Source organism: Streptopelia decaocto, assembly GCF_964273445.1.
Source record: "Streptopelia decaocto genome assembly, chromosome: 7".
Taxonomy (NCBI): Eukaryota; Metazoa; Chordata; class Aves; order Columbiformes; family Columbidae; genus Streptopelia; species Streptopelia decaocto.
This window is the reverse complement of record NC_138661.1, coordinates 56,375,413-56,398,971: the sequence shown is the minus strand read 5'-3', so window position 1 is coordinate 56,398,971 and position 23,559 is coordinate 56,375,413. Positions and strand designations below refer to the sequence as shown.

The following is a 23,559-nucleotide window of genomic DNA, read 5'->3' as shown; positions in this document are numbered from 1 at the left end:
GGGGATCCCTTCCCGTCCCTGCCCCCTCCCCACTGCTGGGCTACCAGCAGCCGCTTGTGTTCCTCCCGCCAACTCCGACAGAACTATCAGAACGCTCCGGGCCCCCAGCGCCCTCCTGTGTCCTTCCCGCTCAGCAGCTTCAGTCCCCGCCCCTCTCAAGAGCACAGTACGCGATTCCCTGAGCCCGGGACCGTCCCTGCGGCTGCACAGGCAACAGCTCGGGGCTTCCCGCCTTGCGAACCCGTGTGCCTACTTTAGTAAAATGATGCTTTTTTTTTTTCTCCGATGTCTCCATTTCGTTGTAACTACTTTCGCCTCCGACTCCTCGGAATCTGCACCCGCCACCAACTTTCAACTTCGGGCAACGCTGGGAGGGGGGATCCCCGTTTGTGCCAGGGCGACCCCAGCCCCGTGCGCCAACGCATGTGTCTGCTCTGCTCGCTTTCTCTTTGCCTCTCTACTTTTACAGCACCTCTCAATATTATCCTCCTCCCAATGTTCAGAGCACTCAGGCAGGTCCCACTCTCAGCAGCTCACAGGGCAGCGCACAGAACCCCACACCTGCTGCCCCTACATCGGGATGGAACCTTTTCCACCCACTGTGAATAGAGATGAAAAGCGTGGCAGCTGCAACTCCCCAATAATTCCTCAATTTTTCATATCGGGCCCAACGATACCAATTTACACATCGCAAAAGCTCCCCAGGAACCAGCTTAGGCAGGCGACAAGCACCAAACTTCATTTTAACCAGAATTGTCTAGGAAAGACCCAACTGCCAACAAACTTTATCCAAAACTATTCAGCACTCTGACAACACAACAGAACACATGTTCAGACACCAGCTGGGGGATCAGTTACTACATAACTAATTCAGACTCAAGATAACTCCAAAATTTTGAAAGATAATTCCAAACGTGCATCAACCCACTCATGAAAACGGAGGGCTCCCAAGGGTACCCAGGAGATGTAATCACTCACCGTTGGAGTCCTCCAGGAAATTTCTTTGGCCTGCACGCCAACACTGCAGTGAACACTTCCCCAGCACACACCCGCTCCTTGAACAACACCAAACTGACAGGCGGCCTCCGGGGGGGTCCGTTTACATGAGCTTGTGGTCATTTATGGTAGTGGTCTGGAAACTTCTCTCAACCGAGGCGTTTCATTGGTCAAGGGCCCTGTCTGTCAACCAAGGGGTGGATGCATGACCATAATGGTCTATCGCTCTGGAAGTTTCTGGTGCTTTGTGAGGGGGTTGGAGCTGGGGAGGTGCACTTGCCACACTCACAAACCCCGTGGCCTTCTGTGGTGGGGTGGCAGCTTCGTTGGACAAGGGGAGAGCTGTAGGTGTTATCTCTCTGAACTTCTGTAAAGCTTTCGACACAGCCCCCTGCAACAACCTTATCTCTAGATTGGAGAGAGGCGGATGTGGTGGATGGACTGTTTTGTGGATGAGGAACTGGCTGGATGGTCACAGAAGGAGATCAGTGAGAGGTGGTGTCCATCAGGGGTCTGTACTGGGACCAGTGCTATTTAATACCTTCATCACCAACGCAGACAGTGGGATGGAGTGCCCCTCAGCAGATCTGCAGAGGGCTGCGAGCCGAGCGGTGCAGCTGACACATCTGAGGGACAGGCTCGCTGGTTTTGCGTGTTGTAACTGTGGCCTGATGTTTAGATTGCTTATGTTATTTATAAAGAAACCCTGCTGCAAAAATTAGTTCATAGAAAAGGAAGAGAGAAAATTCAGAGTAAAGGGGAAGAAAATTGAATACTTACTCTTTTATTAGGAATATGTTTATTTTCTGAATCATTCCATCGGCCAACTTTTTTGGTTTTTTTCCAACACATTCTGCGCTCTCTCAACATAGTCTTTCTCTTTTAACCAAGTCAATAGTTCAACCTCTTTCTATGAGCAGGGTTAGCATTTTCTTCTCTGCGAGTTCCCTCTGTGCCTCTACACCACCTGGGAGCTGATAGGCAGCGTTTCTGCATACTGCATTTTATTTAGGAATATGTTAATATCAAAGACAGCTGTTAAAGGACTGCCTTCATTCCACTGCAAGTAACATCACCTGTCTATCCCTCTGTCTCTGAAACAATGCTCTTGTTATTAAAACACCGCTCATGAGTGGAGAAACCGAGTGCAAAGGGTGGGATGATGGACAGCTCTGGTTCTTCTGTAGAAATAGTCAGGCTGGATGGATTGATACAGCTGCATGACTTGCCAAGCACACAGCCCTTACTTGTTCCTTGCCAGTGGTATAGAATACCCATATACCATGGCTGCTGCAGCTATAGTAATAGTCCAATGCATTGCCAGGTGAAACGAGGATGCCATCTCAGGCCTGCTGCAACCGACAGAAGCATGGACCTACATAATTTTACCTGTCTGTACAAATATGTGCTTCAAATTCCTGCTACTTAAAAAGGTATGTGAAATTTTATAAGTTCACCTTTTTCATTTGCATTTGGGCAAATCCGTGCATTTAATTTTGTGCGAGATGTTGTAAACACATGAAAAAGTGCTGTTATTTGTGAAGCACAGCCGTTTTCATACATTAAGAAACTAAAATGCAGTAAATAGTTGTAAATAACAAAGTCCATGCTCCGTAGTGCGATAATCTTAAGAGTACTCCAGACTGCATGCAAAGAATCTGTCTGCTAAAGACAGCTCAGCTCGTGAGAGCACCCCGTGACTCACTGTGTGTGGACATTGTACTCTTGTACCCACACACGTGGGATACAGGTGAGCGGTTTCCTTGGCCTTTCGATGGTGTTTCTGTTCTGAGCAAGCAGCTTGACCAGGCCTGGGTACAGCACTGAGTGTGAAGACACACACAAATTTTACTGTTGGATAAAGGCAGCCTGCTGTATTAATGCAGACCCTCACTACAGGAGCAGGAGGCGTTTGAAAATCCTCACACTGTGGTGTGGAGCAAGGGCCACCAAATCAGTTGTCCCCTGATGGTGGCCTAACCAGCAGCCTGTCGACTGGTGTCAGTCAATCAGCATGTCCTTTGGAGCTGCTCCACTTTGCACTGGGAGTTAAATCCTCCTTGTACCAGTGAGGGAAATATAAAGCAATACATTTGTGTGTAACATACTAAGCTCCCCAATTAATAACAAAAATTTAATTCCTATGTCCAGTCTGCTTTTTGACCTTGCTATCCTCCACCCTTCTGAAAGGTAATTTTTACCAGACAAGTAAAAGTCCAGAATTTATTTTCAGGCCCCTTAGCACAGGGAGCAACAGAATTCAGCTGTGGCCTGTGAGTTGCTCTGGGGGGGCAACTCGCCCCCCAAAAATGCACCAAACACACCTGGCACTGGAGTGTGAGCTGAGGAATAATTCTATCACAGCACTCCTGAAGAAAAAAAGGAACAACAAAATGAAACAAACCACCAATGAGTTTTCCTTTACTAACACAGAGACCAGTTGTTGGGACTGCTTTTAATACCTCAACTAAAGGCTTCATATTTCTTTGCAGCACCAACAGGAGAAAATGATGGTAGTGCAGGGTGACTGTGGCATGTGAGGCGTACAAACATAGCTGTAAGCATTGGTCTAGTTGAGTGATTTTTGTCAGCTTTGGAGCTTCACCATTTTTTTTGGGGGGGGCACGGATTCCTAGAGAGCAAACAGACACCTGACAATATGCTCATTTTTCTCAGGGATCTTGCCAGGATGGCTTAGGCAGTGCCCAGAGATGGCTTCTCCTCTGCTGGTGACTCCTGCTTTGATCAACCAGCTGTCAAAATGCAAGATTACCCAAACCCATATTGCTCCTGACAGAGGAAACTGCAAGTCTCCTGCCACTGAAAGTTTCTCAGATAAAAATGTCTGTTCAGTTGCCTTGTAGTCAGGAAATATCCAATAGCTTTTTACATATTTGGAGATTGTTTATTCTGTAACTGTGCAGCTGATCATTTGTGCCTAAGTAGTTCTTTGCTCTTGTTCTTACTGAACTGTATCGCAGGTTTTTCTGACCATTTTCCAGACTGATTTTGGTACAAATGAGCAGGCCCTGAATTCAGTCCTTAACACCAGCTGGAGTTTGGAATAGTTGGTTTAGCTCACAGCAAACAGCACCGAGGGAGCAGGAACGGGACGTGACCATTGGGCACAGGGACTTGAGAAGCCAACATGGGAATCTCACCGTCCCCCTCACGACAATGGGCAAGAGGAGTATTTCTACAGTGAGTACCAATTTCAAGACTGAGCTCACAGTTTGAGAAAACGTGCAGGCTAGAAATGACAACAGATCTGGTGAAGTCAGGACTGATGGTATAACTTTCTATGGCTATGTGTTGTGTTCTCAATTCATATTAGCGTTAAGGGTAAAAATACAGTTTAAACAGCACTGGAAATGCCTTAGGTTAAATAAGCTCCATATTCTGTAGGTAATTTATCACGGTATTTTTGATCTTTGGTAGGGAAAGACATAGTTGTTTCAAAAAAATTAAGTTTAATATTTCTGCACAGTGGTTTGTATTGACAAACACCAAAACCTCTATGACATACACAAGGTAAATTATGTGAAAATACAAAAATCAGTCATTGCACATACTGGTAAATAAATACATTTACTCCAGAATACCAAAGAGTTTCTTTAGAAAATTTAGTTTGTAAAAGCACATTCTTGCAGGTTTATCTAAAACTCCATATAGGTCTGAATAAAAGTGAGATGCCTGACTACTCAAAACAGGTCAAGACAGTCTTGTGTGCAAACAAGCATAACATATTACAGGCATTATGGAAAAACATGACTGGTTAAATATTAGTTTTCTAGATTAAGACTTTTTTGACAATTTTGATATTTTCCACTCTTTAAACCCCATATAATGTAAAGGAAATCTAGACCATACCGTACTTGAATTCTACTGTATATAATTGGTTTACTTAAGAAAGGCAAAGAGATGAATTAGAAGATGTTTAATGTAGGTATTAAAAAAAGCCCAAACAAACAAACCAACAGCCCCTAACTAAGCTGCTTTTTCATTTTATGGGGACAAAAACATTCATGTAGTACCTATATTTTCTACTTCTTGAAGTTTAAGTAAACAAGTCAGAAACAAAGGTGAATTTTTCTTTACAGGCAGATAAAGTCCAAACACATTCTAAAATGAGTTATTTCTACAGCTGCTCCCAAACACTGGATCTTGCAGGCTGTCATTAGTTGGATGAAGACAGTGTTGGGAAATACAAAAACAATTTAGTGTCTATTGGGAACTGTCAGAAATTAACCACCTCAAAAGTATTTGCTTTCTGAGGTACTTCTAAAGGTGCATTCCATTACAAACCACAGCCTTCTTAATTTTTTTTGCCTTGTCCCCCTACTCTTGAGCATAAGAAACTGTTCAAAAAGGAGAAACAAAAGCCCCAGTCTTGTAATCATGGGTATGGATTGACTCACGGCATGGAGCAACCCCACTGAACAGTCAGCTCAAAGGAAAAAGGGAAAGCAGATGGCTTTTTGTAATAAATATGGATACTTAGCATAGAGAGCATTTAAGAGATTTTTCTTTAACCTTTCCACATAAGATTTTACGTGTTCAAAAATATTTTAAAGGGGGTTTCAAATAACAGTGTCTTTTAGAGGTATTTTGGAATTACTACTGTCAAGGCAAATGAATATCATGGTTTATGCTGCCAGCGTGAACAGTGGGAAAGAGGACTGCGTAATCTCTGGATATCACTAATGGAAATTTTTTAAGACTATATGTGCAAATACATGTGTGTGTGCACAGCACATATATTTGCACATCTGACATCGGAAAATGTTGACCAAGCCATAAATTAACCCCACTCTTAATACTGAGAATCCTGCCATACTGAGCATGTATGTATGCACGCTCCCTTCATACTTTATTTCAAATAAAAAAATCTTGTACTTGATGACAGGAAAATAAGCTCATCTGTAGGTTATAAACAAACTGTTGGTTTCAATCACAAGAAAAAAAATTACGCTTTGAAGATACTAACAAAATTAACAAAGCTCCAATACTTGTCTTTTTTCATACATGTTTTACAGTAAGCCACTATAAGGGGTTTGTTTCTTACAGACCTTGTTTCTTAGGGAAACTCCCTGTTGATTTGCTACTTCTTGTGCAGGGCCAGTTATCCAGTATTATCCCTTAAAACATGGGCAACTATTAGCAGTGTTTTGTTTTCCTAAATGCTCTATTTAGTTGCAGTAATGACAATAGAATTTGAAAGCAGATTTAACAGAAAAGGTCACTTTCACTGATAGACATTTTAGATCTCCTTGGGTTCACACCCTTTGGGTGTGAACTAGGCTTCATAGGATGTACATAAGGGAAAAATTTGGCTTCCCCTCTAAATCCACTTTCTGAAGTATTCATGCCAATACTGTCTGATTTTTGAGATCCCGATAAGCTCACTTTTAAACACAGACAAGAAGGCATGAGGACTCTTGCAGAGACACGTAAGTGTGGCATTATGGAGACACAACAGAAGTTAGAAAAAGAACTTTCAGTCGCACCAGCAGGCTTTGGATTACACCCATAATAGAAATAAATGGGTGAAAATGTCATCATGAAAAAAAAAATCTGCACATAAATTGAGCTGTTTAGGAGAGAAACAAAGCGTATGGGCAGAGTTCTTACCAACATAACACAACATAACCATTGGCCCTCACAGTCTGCCCATGAATATTGAAGGCGATGGCAAGGCGTGCGGGTTCTCCAGCAAGAACTCACCCCACTGCCATCCCCAGCACATGCTGCTGCCCTGTCTGAATGCTGGAGTTCTTCACATCTGTAAATGGAGCTTGTTTGCACTTTTGTTTGATTTTCTGTAACTACACTCCTTGGATTGTATATTCATTTTTCTGGGCTTAGGGCTCAATATAGTGCAAGTACAATAAAAAAGTGTTATCTTCTTATATGCAATGCAAACACACAAAAAGTACAAATAACTTAAAGAGCCACAGGTCTCAGTTTTTGCCTTCAGGAGGAGCTCTTTCTTCAGTGTGAGGAGAGCTGTATCTTAATGGCTTTGGTTCTGCAGTTTCTTTGCTGAGCTTCCATGCACATCTTTGCAGCCGTGTCCTCTGAATGGTGACAAGCACACAGGGTGGGAAACAGCGCACAGGGAGAAACATGCACCGTTACAAAGCAGGGTGACAGTAAACACGCGATAGCGGCATTGCTTAATGGTAAACCCCTCCGTAATAAACCTGTTGAGTGTGGTTTTCTTATATGGTGGCTGCTTGCATGAGTGCTAAGAGGGACTCTCATCCTCCAGATCCAGGCAGATATAAATGAAGAAGAAAAAGAGAAAGGAAGATTATTGTCTGAGAAACAAGCATGCCTGTGATGGGCACTGTAAAAATAAACCTAGTTCTACTGGCATCATTTACACCATGCTGCTAGCGTCAAGCTAAATCAGAGAGGGCTGAAAAACATGGCAGTAGAAAAAGAGGACTTCAGCCTCTAGTGTGTAGGTGCTGAGCTTTGCAACTGCAGTTCAAGGAGCCAGCTGTTAGCAATGTTGTAATTGCCAACCTGACAATACAGAAGGGTGAATCCCTTCACGAATGTTCTGCAGTATCTTGGTCAGAAACCTGTTCTGCGCTTTAAAATTCACCAACCACCTTGAACTGCACATTGTGATGAAAACCCCACTGAGGATTATGCAACCGGAATGGAAGGCCACCCTACGTTGAAATGAGAACATTTACATGGGGATTTAACACACCTTAATTCACAGACATTAACGCTATAGGTTTCACTGACTTAGCTTTCTGGAGCGTCCCCATATGGAAAAACCTCTACATGTTTGAAACAAGATTAAATTATAGATGGGGGAAAAAAAATCAGGAAGCCTAAAACAAAACAAGGAAATTGTTGTAACACAGATCACTAAGAAGCTGAAAAGCATCTGCCATCTGCAAGAAAGCATTTGAAGTGAAACCACATAGGAATTCATCCTCATGGACTTGTGCTACGTAGTCCAAAAGACAGAATAAGCAGTGCTCTTGAAAACAGGGGTTTTAAAGAAAAAAAAAATAAAAACTACAACAAAAATCCTTGTCACAGTGTCATTGAATTCAGTACCTCTTGAGAATCCATCATTGTTAAAGAGCCATATTACGCAGTCAGTTTTTTAAGACGACATTTTTACAAATCTTGTAAGAGTAAGCATCACTGCTAAAGCCCTACTTTGAATCACAAGTTAGAATTAACAGTACACAGCATTTTTATATTTTCATCCTACATTATAAAACACTGAATCTCCAAATTAATACAGTTAGGAATGAAATACAGCCCCACTGTTTTTTTACTTCAGAAAACTCATTGGACCTGATTTAGCATTTTGCTGAGTAACTCTTCAGTTCCTGACACTTGCACAGCACTCTAATGTTTGTTCTGGGCCATCCTCATAAATTAATATGCACAAAACTTGATTTCAGTGTAATTTCATTTGCCTGATAAGAACTCTCTGTATTAATGTGGTTTGGTTTTCCAGTATTCCAAACTGAAGCGAAACAGTTCAGTCTTCTCAATGAAGTTCAAAACAGAGACCTACTAGCTGGTTACTCATGGCAATAGCTAGAACTCAGATTTGGGGACTAAGAACTTAGTTCTAGTGCCAGCTCTAAAAATAACTCCTTGTTTGTTTGTCTGTTTGCTTTTATAAACTGCAAATCCCAGCTTCAGCGCCATTAAAAGCGTAACACTACTTACCTGCAGCTCCTGAACTGCTCTAAGACTTCAGAAGCTGATCCATAGCATGTTTGTGAACTGCTATTTATGAGCTGGTGTATGTTTGTTAAGGCTGCTATTTACTAAACTAATCACAGATTAGCTCCAAGATGGGAGATACTGCAATAAGCATAAACTTATCAACAGAAAGCCCCCAAAAGGGGAAAGCAGTAGCATTTTGGCACAAGAAGGCTGTGCCTTTGGACCAGACCCTCACATGGTGTCCCAGGTGTAATACACACCAGGGCATCAAAGGATGCTTCATGGCACACACTACTCTACCAGTAATAAGATTCTAGGTTGGAAAAAAAAAGCCCTCTGTGGATCCAGGCACATAGTACTGGAAGTTAATGATTTTGCCTAGAAATCTTCTTTTTTTTTTTTCCCCCTAGATGAAAAGTTTCTGTTTTTAGTATCAAATATCAAATCTCCACATGTAAGGCAGCAGAAAATGAGGCAGAGGCTTTAGTAGAAAACACTGCTCTATTTGTGTTTAGCACTGGAAGTACTGACGTTCAGGAACAGACGTAGTGGTGCACAAAAAAGCAGTATCTTAAGGCAAAACCCAAGCAAACTCTATTAATATAGCTACATTATGTTTTTCCAGCAGGACTATCAAGCACTGTTCATATGTCAACTGAGAGAATTGCTGGAAAAGGCAGCTGCCTCTCAACCAAATCAACTTGGTACACCTGTAGATACTTCAAAGACTATTGTCTTTGAGCTCAAACTACATCTTTGAAAACATTATTAAAATAGCCAGAAAATACCATAATGTTTAAAGAAACAGCAGGATCAATTTAGTTCTACATCTAGCCACTGAGAATGGGAGATTCTCCCTAAGGAAGGGAGCAGGATGGTAATAATTGGATTATCTTCTGATATCCCCCATCTGGATTGAAAACCTCCTCTTATGAGGTGCTAGAGTTCAGAAACTTGTTTGAACACTGAACTCATAGCATGAAGTAGCCCACTATCACAAAACATACTCTGGTTTTATGTAATTGTGAAATTTTTCTGCACTGGCAAAATAAGCAGTCTCATGACATAATTTTCCAAGACATCAAGACTAAATGTCTGATAAAATTATACTTGCCTAGACAGTAAGCATAGCCTTAAAAAAAATAATAATAAAAGAATCAAATGGAGTGAAAATATTCCTTCTGTTATTTGGTAACTCAACAAAAGAAAAGTACATGATTTCTTACATGATGCTCAAAAGCGCATAAGAGAATTAGGAAGTGCACTCTCGTTAGGACTTTGGAAATCCCATCACTTACTGTGTCCTGATCACACTGACAGATCCCACAGCCAACCGTGTTCTGCTTGCACAGGTGGAGCTGCAGGGTCAGGACTTACTCAAATGACAGCTCCAACTTCAAAACAAGCTTAAGGAAATATTTTTAAACAAATAACTTCTTTGTAATTTCACCCAATCTGTCAGTATTAAAATCAGCTAGATTTTAATGTTACAATCTGTAAAAATGTTTATGAATTACCTTCTGTTACTTTGAGAGAGTTCACTTTATAAATTACTGATACTTCTAATGGCATTGTGCCAACTGGAATAACCTCAGTAAGAAGCCACAGGTACAGGGTCAAATGTGAGAAACAGATTGCATTGTAAACATCCCCTGTGAGTAGGTAGTCATAAAACATGAGACTCACTGTATTAAAATCAGATATGTGTGACAAAGTCTGCAGCAACAACAGTTTTGAACAGCTGAGTCACATCCAAGAAAAAGAGCCCCCAAAAGTACAAAACGGCAATTTGCAGCACAATTGCCAAGTGTCTCAGTTTGCTACATAAAAGCGTAAATAGAGAGTTCATTAAGTGAGCCACTGCAACGTGTTCAGGAATAATAGTTTCAAAAGAACTGATGGTGCAAACTAAAGCACAACCAACAACACATCATTGTGAGAAGGAAAAGTGTGTCGGATGGTTTGTCCTTGCTGGTTTTTTCCTGCACATTTAGTGACCAAAAATGACACAAGGTAAAAAAATTCAAGCCTCACTGAAATAATTGACAAGATTTCTGTAGAATTCAAGTGTCAAGATTTTATCCTAAGAGACTGGTTGGCTAATAAGTTTCTACACAGGTGGCAGAAAACTCTTCATATGTTACTCTGCTTCCTTCAGCAGAATTAACTAGGGTGCTCAGCACACTGACACCACCTGCCATCCGCCAGCCTCAACACACTCCTGAGAAGCCTCTCAGCAGAACAGGGATGTAGGGAGGACCAAAAACTACTATCTCAATCCAACTCGTTGGAACTGAGGTGCAAAGAGGTTACAAGATTTGCGCAAAGTCACACAGTCGGCTGGGATTAAAACCCAGGTGACCTGATCCCCAGGCCTGAGTTCTAACAGCTGTTGGACAGCGTAAGAGATTAGGCTGATTTTAACAGAGATTTGTGACCCTTCAGGACTTTCTTTGCATGCAAGGAGTAGCTAAGCACAGAGTAGATGCAGGAGTTTTCACCGGTACTTGCTGGGTTCTGACTCTCAAGAAGGACTTTGCTCCAGTTCATGTGCTAGCTAGCTTTTGTCAGAGTAATTTTCAAACTGCCATTGTAGACTTAAATAAAACCATGATAAGCTTTCAGTGTCATTGAGTAATCCAATTATAAAGTGAATAGAAAGGGGTTTTATCTCAAAAAGGTAAGCATAATTTTTCTGAACTCTGTCCTCTTCCTATTTAGCAAACCAGTTCCATTCCAGTTCCAAATCAGTGGTTCCATTCCACAGTTTAGAGAAAGCCAGTTAATTCAAGTCTTGTCAGTGAAGGTATGGATAAACACAACCTTACTGAAAAAGAAGAATCTAAAATTTCTAGGCAGTTAAATAAAATACAGCATATAAAATAAGTTTTAATGCATTTTCTTCCAATATACAGGCATTTGTGAGTATCAGCTACTGAGCTATAGTTCATAGCAAAATACTAAACCATCGAGTTAGTTGTGCAAATCCTTTTCTTAGTAACTTGGCAAGCAACAGAAAGAACTGAAAAATATCTACATAATTAATTTCAAACACTTACAGAACAGAACCCTGGAAGGCACTTTTCATACATGAAGAACAGCAGAAACCCATTTCCTTTGAGTAGCACATATAAGACAAGCCTGCATCTACAGTTAGATTAATTCTAGGGCAAGACTTACAGGTATAAAACTACTTTATTCTAAGTAATCAAAATGAGGCCCTTTGAGAAAACTGAGAGTCATCAGTCCATAATTCCAATAAAGGTGACTGCTGTTTTATCATGTGCCATCCTTATTTGTCAAGCAAGGATGTTTTATCGGTGAGCACATACTTCTCTAAACCCAGGAGAAAATCTTGTAAAAGATGTTTTGGGAGGGCAATGGGACAGTATCGGGCAACTAGTTAGAATGCCACAGGATCAACCCCAAAATCTTCCCTCCGACACTTGCCACCCATCAGGAGAAACTCTCTGCCAAAAACACCAGGCAACCTATTGCTTTAGTCCTAATGGACTAAAATAATCAAAGACAAAATATTCTGATACCGGTCTAGAGTCACCATCTCTTCAGGGCAAGAACTCATTTGCTCTGTGACAGCCAGCCCTTGTTGTATCCTTATGTGAAATCACCAACAAACTAATAACGAAGTTTGTAAAAAGCTAAGATACAAGAAATGGGAGTGACTTTCTGTACTAAGGACTGGATTGACTACCTTCTTTTTTAATAGGCAGTACTCAGGTAGGGGTGAGATTTTTATAAGTTTAGAAGTGGGTCTAATGCTTAGTACTCCCGGAGACCTCACTGATGTCTGCTTGTTCAAAGTCCCTCCTTTTGTTCATCGAAAGGGAGCAAAAAACCAGAAAGTTCGAATTGATGGCATTGGTTCACCATGACCAATAAAACTCAGTGGTGTCACTTGACTCCACAGTCATGTTTTTTGATTGTGCAGCTACCAGATTTTATTACAGAGCCCTTTTCACTAAAGCTCCTTCAGTTTTAGCAGCTCCTGAGGACAGCCAGCTGGGAACTCCAGCACTATTGTAAGGCAACTTGAATACTGAGAGGTTTGCCTGGTAATTATTACAAACAAAACCATTTGCACAGACTTCTTAGCATCAGAATTTGTAACAATGGCCACAACATTACTATTTTATGTGCCATATATTATCCTGCAAAAGTAGTGATGTCTAGCTTCTAAAAAATAAACTGTATTTTAGGGCATCAACGCATTTCAGCAAGCAAAATCACTGTCAGCCTTTTGAGAAAGGAGAAATAAGGCAGCACTACAAAGGGAATCTGTCTAACAGTCTGCCTCCAGGCTTGCGGACAGTTCTGCTCATTGATTTGCAAACCATGGTTTGGAAACTCTGGTTACTGAATGTTTACTGAAAAAAAATTCTCATTATATTTTAGGCAAGCTTTTTTATCTGCTACCTTTTAATGTGTTAATTTACTCTAGTGAAAAGCCAAAGGGCCAAATTCACCCCTCTGATAAGGCTTCTATTGTAGGAGCATCACTGGATGTGCACCGAAGGCGTTATTCATCTGTGGAGAGATCACTGAGTAATATTGTTGAAATAAACACTTTTGAGTTGCACTTGCTTGAAGAGAAGATAAAGGGATTGTGAAGAGAATGAGAAGGAACAGAGCATCAGAGATGAAGAAAATTAGATAAAGGCCCAGAAGAAACTGTTTGATGTAAACACAGTGACAAGCTAGATTAAGAACTCACATTAAAGCATGCAGTATTTGCCTATGAGCAATTCAGGCAAGTAATTTGTTTACAACTCTCTGCCAAAATCAACAGCAGATGCAAAAAGTCATCAATATTGGGATTTTAAACAATATTAAATCTACTGTATTCAAACACGAACTAGGGCTATGCGAAGGAAATGCAGAGCTCGGTGCCATTATGTTCTTTGCCACACTAAGTAAACAAGGTTACACCATGTTGCACATTGACTTGAAGGCCCTGTAGAAGCTACCACTAAAATGAACGTGCCACTAACTACTCCTCAGTTACGTTAGTGTGCGTATATCTCTGAAATTTGTACTAGTGCCAAGGTTTTATTGATGGCGTAGAGGAAAATCTAACTTTGTGAAGACTGCGTAAACTCATGTATGACTGTATGTTAAGACAGAACCTGCTGCAACTTTACCAAGTCAGGAAAACAAAATTTGGAGATGTGCTGGAAAACTTGTGATATCACTTTGCATTGATACACAGTAGTGCCCTTCACCAGAAAATGTCCATCAGAAATTATATAGATGCTAAATTAAAAGAAACTGCTTTTGGAGCAGATGACGATGATCAAGTGAATCAAAAGAACCCAGTTCCTTGCTCAACAACAGTGAGGAATTAGGGTTTTGGTAAAGGTCATGAGGCCCAAATTCTGTTGTAACTGAACCAGATTTAATGCGAGCTCCTCATGCCTCTTAGTCCCAGGTTAACATCCCCCTCTAGTGACCTCAGTTTCCAGTGGGGAACTTTTTCCTCAGCAAGTTGTTGGCTGATGTCCCTGTGTGAATCTGTTAGGATGTTGGGGATTTGAGTCACCACTTTCCTCCTGGCACGCTTACAGGTTAAAAAAATACGTGGCCTGGGAAGTACACGCAGTGAGAGTGAAGTTACACAATGTGCTGGCAGCAAAACCGTCCCGAGAAGCTGAGCTCTCTGCCTTTCCCCAGCCCCTCATTCTCGCCCTTGCACACAAGCTTCCTCTTGGTGCCAATTCCCCGTGGGGCCGTGATGCAAGTCAGACCATTGTTATGATCCACGTTAAAAATAACCCTTCCTAAGCCAGCTTCACGACTAAAGACAACAGATCGTGTATTTGCACCATAAGACACTTAGTTCCTTTGACACAGGGTTGTACACAGAGAGAGGCAGAAAATTATGTCAGGTGCCACCTTCTCAGGCTTTAAAGAAAATGTGCCACTGGCGAGACACAGAATTAGAATCAGAGAATCAGACTGAAGCCATGTGGATTCAACCATTCCCATCCTGCAGAGTTCTTGAAATCCACATCACCCTTAAATACCAGCAGTGGAAATTCCTGTCTGTTTTTACAGTAGTCTAAACAAAAAAAATCTAGTTGTCATTGGAACTAGTTTTTAAAGACTGACACGAGGTAACCAAAGGCATAAGGGCCATCTCCGTTAAAATTCAGAAGTGAGATCACAGACGGGGATGTGAAGTGCTGGGAAACCACCAACTACAGGGGAAAACAAAGCATCCATGTGCAAAGGTGAAGCATCACACTGCCACTCACAACTCATCATTTGCATCATTCATTGAGGGAACTGACTGCTCATTTCTCTCAAACGCAAGGTGTCTTTCCATTTTATAGCATTGCATGGAAAGGCTTCTTGAAAAAAACATTTGATAAAATGCCAGCCTCCTGTTATTTAAAGATGACATTTGACAGGCTGAGTCCATCAACAAAACACTGTGCAAAGCCAGCAGACTCTTGTCTATGGATTCTAAAAAAGATTAGAAAAAAATGCTGGCAATCACTTATTTCCACCTCTTCTCTGAAATTTCCTTGTCTATATACTGGGAAGGAGACCTGAAGGCAAATGTGAAGAGAGAATATTTCTTTTTAGTTGAAATTATACAGTCCAAATGGCACAACCTCTCCTTATGGCCTGTCCCCTGTGGTCAAAAAGGGAGTGACAGCTATGAGACAAGCGGATTTGATCTCATCTTCTCATGTTATAATCTTTAGTTGTGCAATGCAACAGTCTATAAAGAGTAAAAAGGAGGATTTGAATGCATTTAGTATTATATAAAATGCAGGTACTTCTTCATTCATATTTCAATACCCTTCTGGTGAACTGCATATAAATTCTATTACTTTCTGTGCTGTTTAGGATAACATTGTACAAAACAATGCCAGAAAGACTTGTTATTTTTAAAGGTATTTTACAGTGTGCTTTCAGTTGCAGCTCTTGGCTTTTGAGATGTTTGGAAGAGAATGGCTTGTTCTTTGCTTGTGTTTTAAAATTGTATTTGTTTATATATTCCAGATAAATCAGAAATAAAAGAAAAAAAAACACACTACTTTAAGCTATTCTGTGTCCTGCCAGTGTCTCATTTGTATGCAGCAAACACTAGATTTGCCTAGAAGGATTTAGCTCAGTAGCTGGCACGCTTACATTAGAGAACAACATACACAGTTTCAATCGATTTCAAGCATTCTTACAATGGGAAATAAATATGAAAAGTGGTTGTTGCTGAAAGTTCAAAAAATGCAATCAACAAATTGTAAAATCGCAAAAGGCCAGACAAATTTAATAAAATATTTCCATTTACCTTCCTCAGCTTTACACAGCCTGTTCAAAATAATAAGATTCTCTGCAGAGAGCCTTTATCCAACTGTTTATATCACTTCATACAAAATATGTGTTTGAGTTACCACAGAAATACAAGGATATAAATTCCCAACACGCGACACGCCAAATTCAACATAAGTTATGCTTTCTTGGCATCTAGACGTTTTCCTTTTCCTTTTCTGTACTCCAAATACATTTTCATTTGAAACAAATTAAAAAGCATGTAGATGTTAAAACATAATGACTTAGAATTCAAGTGACTTGTGCAACATTTTGTGCTTTCTACTTCTCCATTTCCTCCTACTGCAATTAAAATTCATCATGCCCTTCCACATACACAACAGCAATGCATCAAGTTCAGTCCAGTATAGGTTTTCACCCCTCAGACTCGGCTTTATACTACACAAGATCCTTGCAAATTCAAAAAGTGCATCTTTTTTAGTGATCTTTCTTTTACATTGAATGAGGTGAAGCTCTGATTAGTCGATGTAGGAAAGCAACCTTGAGGTATGATTGCAGCCTCGGAATAATTCTTAAATGTAGAAAGAAATTTTTTGAGTGTGCACGCCCTTTCTGGATTTAAAAAAGACACCGTTATAATGGTGCTACTAGAGCCACGGTACAGTACATCATGGCACACCTCCATAACATAATCAAGGACATGAGACAGAACTTCTATTTACAGAAACTTGATGCCACTTCCAGAAAAATATGACAGAAAAAAAAAGGAAAATATTATTTCCTGAATGTCCTGAATTTTAAGAAGATTCCTTTTACTTTCTCTTCGGCAACAGAGTGGTCCTCCACAACTGCTTTTTCCCTGACCTCTTTAGTATGGGCCATAAGTGACACCAGCAGTGACACCACATGGCAAACGGCTTCCTTCGAGAGATGCTCACCCATGCCCCTTTACTCACAAGCCAGCTTGCTGTCAAAACTTGAAAGGGCAATAGCAAAGGCTTGTAGCGCACACATCGGGTAGTTGTAGTCCATGGTGAACACGTCCTCAGCCACGCGGCCAAACTGCATCACTATATAGTCAGCTGCAAGAAAGGTCATAAAGAGGTGACAAAGCATTACTTTTGTTTGCAGCCCTTACCAAACAAGTATGCATTCATCATCAGCCTCTGGCCCAGCTCAACAAAACACCAACAAACTTTGCAACACTTACTCATGCAAGTGGGTGTGCTAATATCAGAGGGAGAAGCAAAGTTAGCTTGAGTGAGGAACAGCTGAGCGATAAAGGACTGCGGGACTTCTTACTGTCTTTAGAAAATTACACAGATCAAAAGTGGTTTTTACAAGCACAGAGATAAAATTGATTCTGTATAGAATGCTCAGTCCTCTTATATAGACCTCATGCCAAGTTTCACATGTACCAAGAACCAATTAATTCAATTCCTACTTAACTTCAGGCAAGTGGACAAGCAAGGGTAATTGGGGAAGAGGAGGCATGGATCTGATCTAGACCTAATATCACTCTATTATATCATATTCAGGAATTCTTCCTCAACTTTTTCCCCCTTTGTACTCTTTGCCAGAAAGAGGAAATCTCAGCCTCATTCACAGTTTGAAATGTCTCATTGGCAGAAGCAGGTGTAATTGTTTCACCTCATGAAATTCAGCAAATGCATACACCAATGTTTCAAACTCAGTGTTGCTCTTGGAAACTGGTGAAGCCACTGTCACTGGTTTCCAGCGTTCCCTGCAGCCTAAGCACGGCACTGGGGTGACCCTGTGCACCCCAGGACCTGGTGCATGCATCTGCCAAAAGTGAGGTCCCCATCCCTGCTCCAGCAACTATGTTCAGGCAAAAACAACGGGGCTGTACATTGCTGCCAGAAAGCAGCACATGGGTAAGGCCTTAGGGATGGTGTGAAAGGCAGACCTGACATTTTCAGGGTGTTGTGTAGGGCATCATAGAATCATACAATGTCCCAAGTTGGAAGGGACCCACAAGGATCATCGAGTCCAATCCCTGTCCCTGCACAGGACAACCCCACAGTTCACACCATGTGTCTGAGGGTGTTGTCCAGTCTCTTCTTGAACACTGTCAGGCTTGGGGCTGTGACACCTCCCTGGGGAGCCTGTTCCAGTGCTCCACCACCCTCTGGGTGAAGAACCTTTTCCTGATGTCCAACCTAAACCTCCCCTGGTGCATCTTCCTGACATTCCTTTGGGTTCTGTCATTGGTTACCAAAGAGATCAGCACCTGCTCCTCCTCCTCCCCTTGTGAGGAAGCTGTAGACCACAATGAGGTCTCCCCTCAGTCTCCTCCAGGCTGATCAAACCAAGTGACTTTAGCTGCTCCTCATATGGCTTCCTCTCCAAACCCTTCACCAACTTCATAGCCCTCTTCCGGACATTATCCAGTAGCTTTCTATCTATCTTCTTTATCCCATGGTGCCCAGAACTGCACACAGTGCTCCAGGTGAGGCTGCACCAGTGCAGAGCAGAGCGGGACAATCACCTCCCTGCCCGGCTGGCAATGCTGTGCTTGGTGCACCCAGGACACGGTTGCCCTCTTGGCTGCCAGGACACACTGTTGGCTCATGATCAACTTGCCATCGACCAAAACCCCCACGTCGCTCTCTGCAGAGCTGCTTTCCAGCATCTTGACAACGAGCAGTCATGGCAAGGTGGGTGTGCAGTGAGACCCATCTGGCTGTCAGCATTTCCAGCTGGGCAGTGCATGGGGCCCAGAGTGAACAAAAAACCCAAGGAAGGGTTGTGTGATACAAGTGCTCGAGCAGAGTGGTACCACCCCACGGTCCTGCTGTCTGGATGTACCACAGCTCTGACAGCAGAAACGACTCTAAACTTGCTCAGTTCACAAACCGGGCAGCCAAAGGAGAAAACAGCACATAGCAGAATCACCTGTCTCAAGCGCGAGCATTTAAACACCCAACCTGCATCAATGTCATGGCCACATGGACCATGTTGGAGAAATAACAAGAGTTGGACCCACATAACTAAATTAAACTCACTCAGGTAACAACAGTAAAAGCAGAATCACTGCCGGGCTGTGCATGCAGTCCTGTTTCTACACATTACAGAGAGCTGTACTTACGATCATTATCATGAATAATTTGGAAGTTTTTCACTGAGGCCTGTGTGACTCGACCATGGAAATTTAAAACATAGGACTGGGTGTCATCGTTCCAGACTGGTGTTTTGTTATGCAGCTCAATGACACTCTCTGTATTTTTGTTCTGCCATCTTGCAAGAAGTGTCTCGTGTTCCTGCACATACAACAGGTAATGCGTGTCAGTTTAACACCCTCACCAGACAACCTGTTCCTAAATCGCGGCCCAAAGACTGAACTGCCACCCTCAACTCTCAAAACAGCATCATCAAATGAAACAGTGAACTCCAAGTATCTTAATGCAAACGTGCATTTGAGTCCTTCCCACAGCTTGGAAAAGGTTAGTTGTATCTTTTGTTATCAAAATACATTATTATTTGTAGTGCTTTTGTGAGTCACAGAACTAGTCACACATCCCATTGTTCTGCGATTGTTCAAATACTGGGTTTTTTTAACCTCTAAACCTTCAGAAATGCAAAAAAAACCCAACTTTAATTGAAAAAGAATTCAAGTAATTTTTATTGTTGACTGATGGTATGACTTACATTTCGTGGTCTGATGGAAACTCTTTCATGGTCCATATTCATTCCTGGTATGATCACGCTCATTTTACGAGGTCCTTTAAACCCCAAGACATTTGTTTCCTAAAAATGTTTAGAAGAGAGTGCATCATGTTCTGTATTTTTAAAGTTAATTTCTGCAACAGAGAGACACAGTGGCAGCCCAGGGAACTTATTTGTTAGTCAACTCAAAAAACATCTTGAAACTCTTACCTTCATGGCACCGCCAAACATTCTAGCTTTGTCTTAGAAGCTCCGACAACAGGAAAAATGGAAATAGAGAGGTTTCCAAAAACACTCCTAGCATTGGCTGCCAGGAACCTTAATACAATTTAACAACAAAAAAATCCCTTTGTTAAAAAAGGATATGAACTAACCAGATTGCTTGGCTACTGCTAGATCCCAAAATAAAGTCGTTGTAATTTAAAAATCATAAAATGCAGGCACACATTTTGATGAGAGACTAAATTAAATATATGGGACCAAGTCCATTTATTCCAGAGCCAGCACAAAGGCAAACAAGTAGAAGCTGCCAGTAAGAGCATCTGTTAGCAGAGCTGTGGTTTTCAAAGTCTTCAGATATGTTATGCTTAGAGATGAGCAGAGTAAAAAAACAAACACATTAACATGAATGCAAATTTTCAAGCTATGAAATCAGGGAAAGTAAAGAAATAACATGGGCAGCAAAAACAAATCCATGGAAAATACAAGTTTTTCCATTAAATGTGATTTGATGCCTTTCTGACCAGCTTTTCCCAAAAGCCTTCCAGTATTGCACTATCCTCTCAAAACACAACCACTAAAATCTAAACATGCCTAAAGTCTTGCTTTTATCTGAGTCTTTCTTTTTGCCACAGAAGAAACCGAGACCAAGTATTTCAGTAAGTTGCCGTCTACTTTAGAAACAGAAAATGTAAAGGGCGATATTTTCCAACTTGCTCAGTAAAACCGGATTGACTATTTTAGCATTAACTCCAGTAAATGAAACGGTGACACCTGTGAAAGCCCATCTCCTCATGTTTAGTGCTTTTTCTTTTCAGTTATTATTTTTTCTGTTGCACACATTTTTTCTCCACTACCTTTCCAAGGTGAAGGGCTGTGGACACACACTAAGGAATCTCACAAAGAAAATTCCCATTGGCACTATTCCCAGCAACGTACCATGATACACATAGAACTGGACACCCCCAGGCTCCAGCTGGTGTGGCTCTACCACGGGGACATTCAGAAGTGACAGGTTCAGATGCCTCTGCTTTTATATATTTAATACAAGTGTCCTGATTTTAAGGAACATTAAACTTTTAAAGCATCTCTACTTTTACAGGCAAATATCCACACAACTCACTGGAAACATCTGAAAATAACCACCTAAAATTTACTCCTGCACAAGTTTTGTCATCTGTCAGACTTTTGAAATAACTTTGGTTGTTTCAGCAAACCATCTGGAGGTTTTACACAACTCGTTAAAGATTTTCATGCACGCAGGAAAAAAAGCAACTCAGTTATTTTACTGAATGCTGTTGAAGCAATCCAGGTATATTCATATATCTTCTTAACTATACACATTAATGGGAAGATTCTACCTCTTTTCTGAATCACTTATGTCCTGGCCTTTGGCAGAGTAATCCAATGTTATCAGTTCAGTTGCAAACATATAATTGGTTTTGCATCATGGTGAGACTCCAACTAAAATGACTGCCAGCAGATTTGATAAGCAGGACAGACTCAGCACAGCAGAGGACAATTTCTAAGAAAAGATTCATGCTTATGCTTATTTTCCACTAACTACTGACAATTTTGGTCTTCTCTGAAATGTTTTACAAGCTCTTCTCATCAAGCTGCAGTTCTGCTATATACAATTAATTTAGATGCTGACTGGTTGGAGACATTGTTCAAGGTAAAATTAAATAATAGCGCTGAATCACTTCCCTCCCAACAAACAGTATTATCACTCTGAAAAAACGGGACTATATTCTTTGGATTTACTCAGAAACACTAAAATCAATACTTCTGCCAAGGGATAAAGGAATGGTTTCTAGTTGCACATTACATCAGTCACCAATTATATCAAATGTTTTATTGGTAAATGCTACCCTTTTGCTAAAATCAACATACAAAACTGAAATTCTACAAACACAGAATATATGAGGAAAATAGTAGGGACAAAAGAGGAGCTTTAATTAAGAGCAGACCTTTCCCATCTACCTGCATCCAAATAAAATGAATTCCCCTTATCACAGTTCCCATTCCCTGCTTCTCTTTTATTCCCCTCCCTCCACTATTTTGTGTGTGTAAATTCAAGGCTAAATGGCATTATCAGGGAAACGTAGGCCACATTCTGATTTCACACCATTGAAATGCCACTGACAGACTTGGTTTATGGCTCAAAATAAGGTTTATTAGCTGGCAGAGCTCTGCTGAATCAACCAGCATGGCAATGGCTTAAATCAGCGAAGGACTAGGCCCAGTATTGCTCAGATGCTGCTCTCTCTGCCTGTGCCCAACCTGCACGCTGTTCTGTCAGCGTGTGGCACAATAAACGGGACTGAAAGAACACAGAGCCTCTCCCCAGGGCTGCTTTTAAAATCTTACACGCTCTTATAACATTATGTAAGCATTTCGCTACGGTGGCAATAGCTGCCATGGTAAAAGCGGCAAGGTGTATATCCCAGCAGCTCCCAGGAGATTCAGGATTTAATTACCCCAGTTTTCTTTCAGCCACTTCCCTTTCTGGACTTGAATCACACAGCTGTGCCTTGTCCTCCATACGTTGTGTAGAAACTGTCATTCCATAGAAAGCCCAAATCACAGAGCCCCATGGAAGTGATGGGGGCTGGAGTAGAAACATACAGTTTGCTTTACTGAGACCAGAGTCACACCTCAGAATATCAGCTGAGCTCCCTGCCTGCAGAATCCGGTGCAAACTGAATTGTGAGGTACTGTGGATATGAAGGAATCCAGCACAGAGAATCCTGGTTCAAATGGTAGTTACACCTCCCTGCTTCTTGACAAATTTTGCCAAGCGATTCTGAGATCAGCCATTAGGTGCTGCTGCAGGTTTGTTAATATGCTAGCCTGCCCTCAGCAGGGAGACTAAAAGTGCTTAACAGGGCCTGATAAAACCCGGTCCTTGCACTGACTTTATTCCTGTTGCTTGAAACGTGCCCTAAGGTGAGTTCCACGTGAGAGTTCTCAACACCTTTATCCCACAGTCAACAACAGATGCACCACCAGCTTCTGCCTGTATCAACTAGACCTGCTGAGACGATTCAGGTCATGCTCAGAGAGTTGGTAGGAGCAGATACAGAGACAGTGAGAGGCACAGTGGTGCTTGCAAAGTGTCATTTATTATAATTTTTGCTGCAGGAAAAATCTCAAGGCAGGAATTCAAAGGTTACCTTGGGACAAAAGTGTTCCAAGAGTGCTCTTTCTGGCGTTCTTTGCTGTGGTTCTGCTGCAGCCAGGAACAATAATGTCACTTGAGCAAACCTGGCTAGTAGTGAAATATCATTCCAATTTCCTTTTGTCCCCTGGCCATAGCACACCTGCAAGCCTGCTGCCTTTCTCTGTGAGTATCGAAATATCAATGGAACGATTCATTTTCGTACACAAATGTACAAGTTTTAAACTGCTGATCTCAAAACAGGCATATAAAAGCAGCTTATCTTAGCCATATTCTCCAAATAGCAGCCATGGTTCTGTCCTTTCCAACGCTCACTCTTCTAATCACCTCTGCTGAACTCAACTGAGCTTTTTATTTGGTAATGTTAGTGGTTCAAATGTCACTGTTGTTGACTTATACAAGCAGTGCCAAAGTTTTTTAGCATATAACTTTTTTAAAACTATTTTTTGTTTTCGCCTTGTATTTCC

At 41.4% G+C, this 23,559-nt stretch overlaps 1 protein-coding gene across 3 annotated transcripts in view; it reads right to left on the bottom strand.

Annotated features, from left to right (window-relative positions):
* Positions 1-15,731: 15,731 nt before the first annotated feature.
* TUB (TUB bipartite transcription factor) overlaps positions 15,732-23,559 on the bottom strand; it is an 89,909-nt gene continuing 82,081 nt past the window's right edge. For 2 of the 3 annotated variants that reach the window (XM_082058658.1, XM_082058660.1), the window contains 3 exons: positions 19,675-19,773; positions 19,115-19,286; positions 15,732-17,087 (listed from right to left, as the gene is read on the bottom strand). In XM_082058658.1, the coding sequence (XP_081914784.1) occupies positions 16,954-17,087; positions 19,115-19,286; positions 19,675-19,773 (405 nt within the window). In that variant the 3' untranslated portion in view covers positions 15,732-16,953. The remainder of the gene's footprint in view (positions 17,088-19,114; positions 19,287-19,674; positions 19,774-23,559) is intronic. The other variant, XM_082058659.1, reaches the window with a different exon arrangement.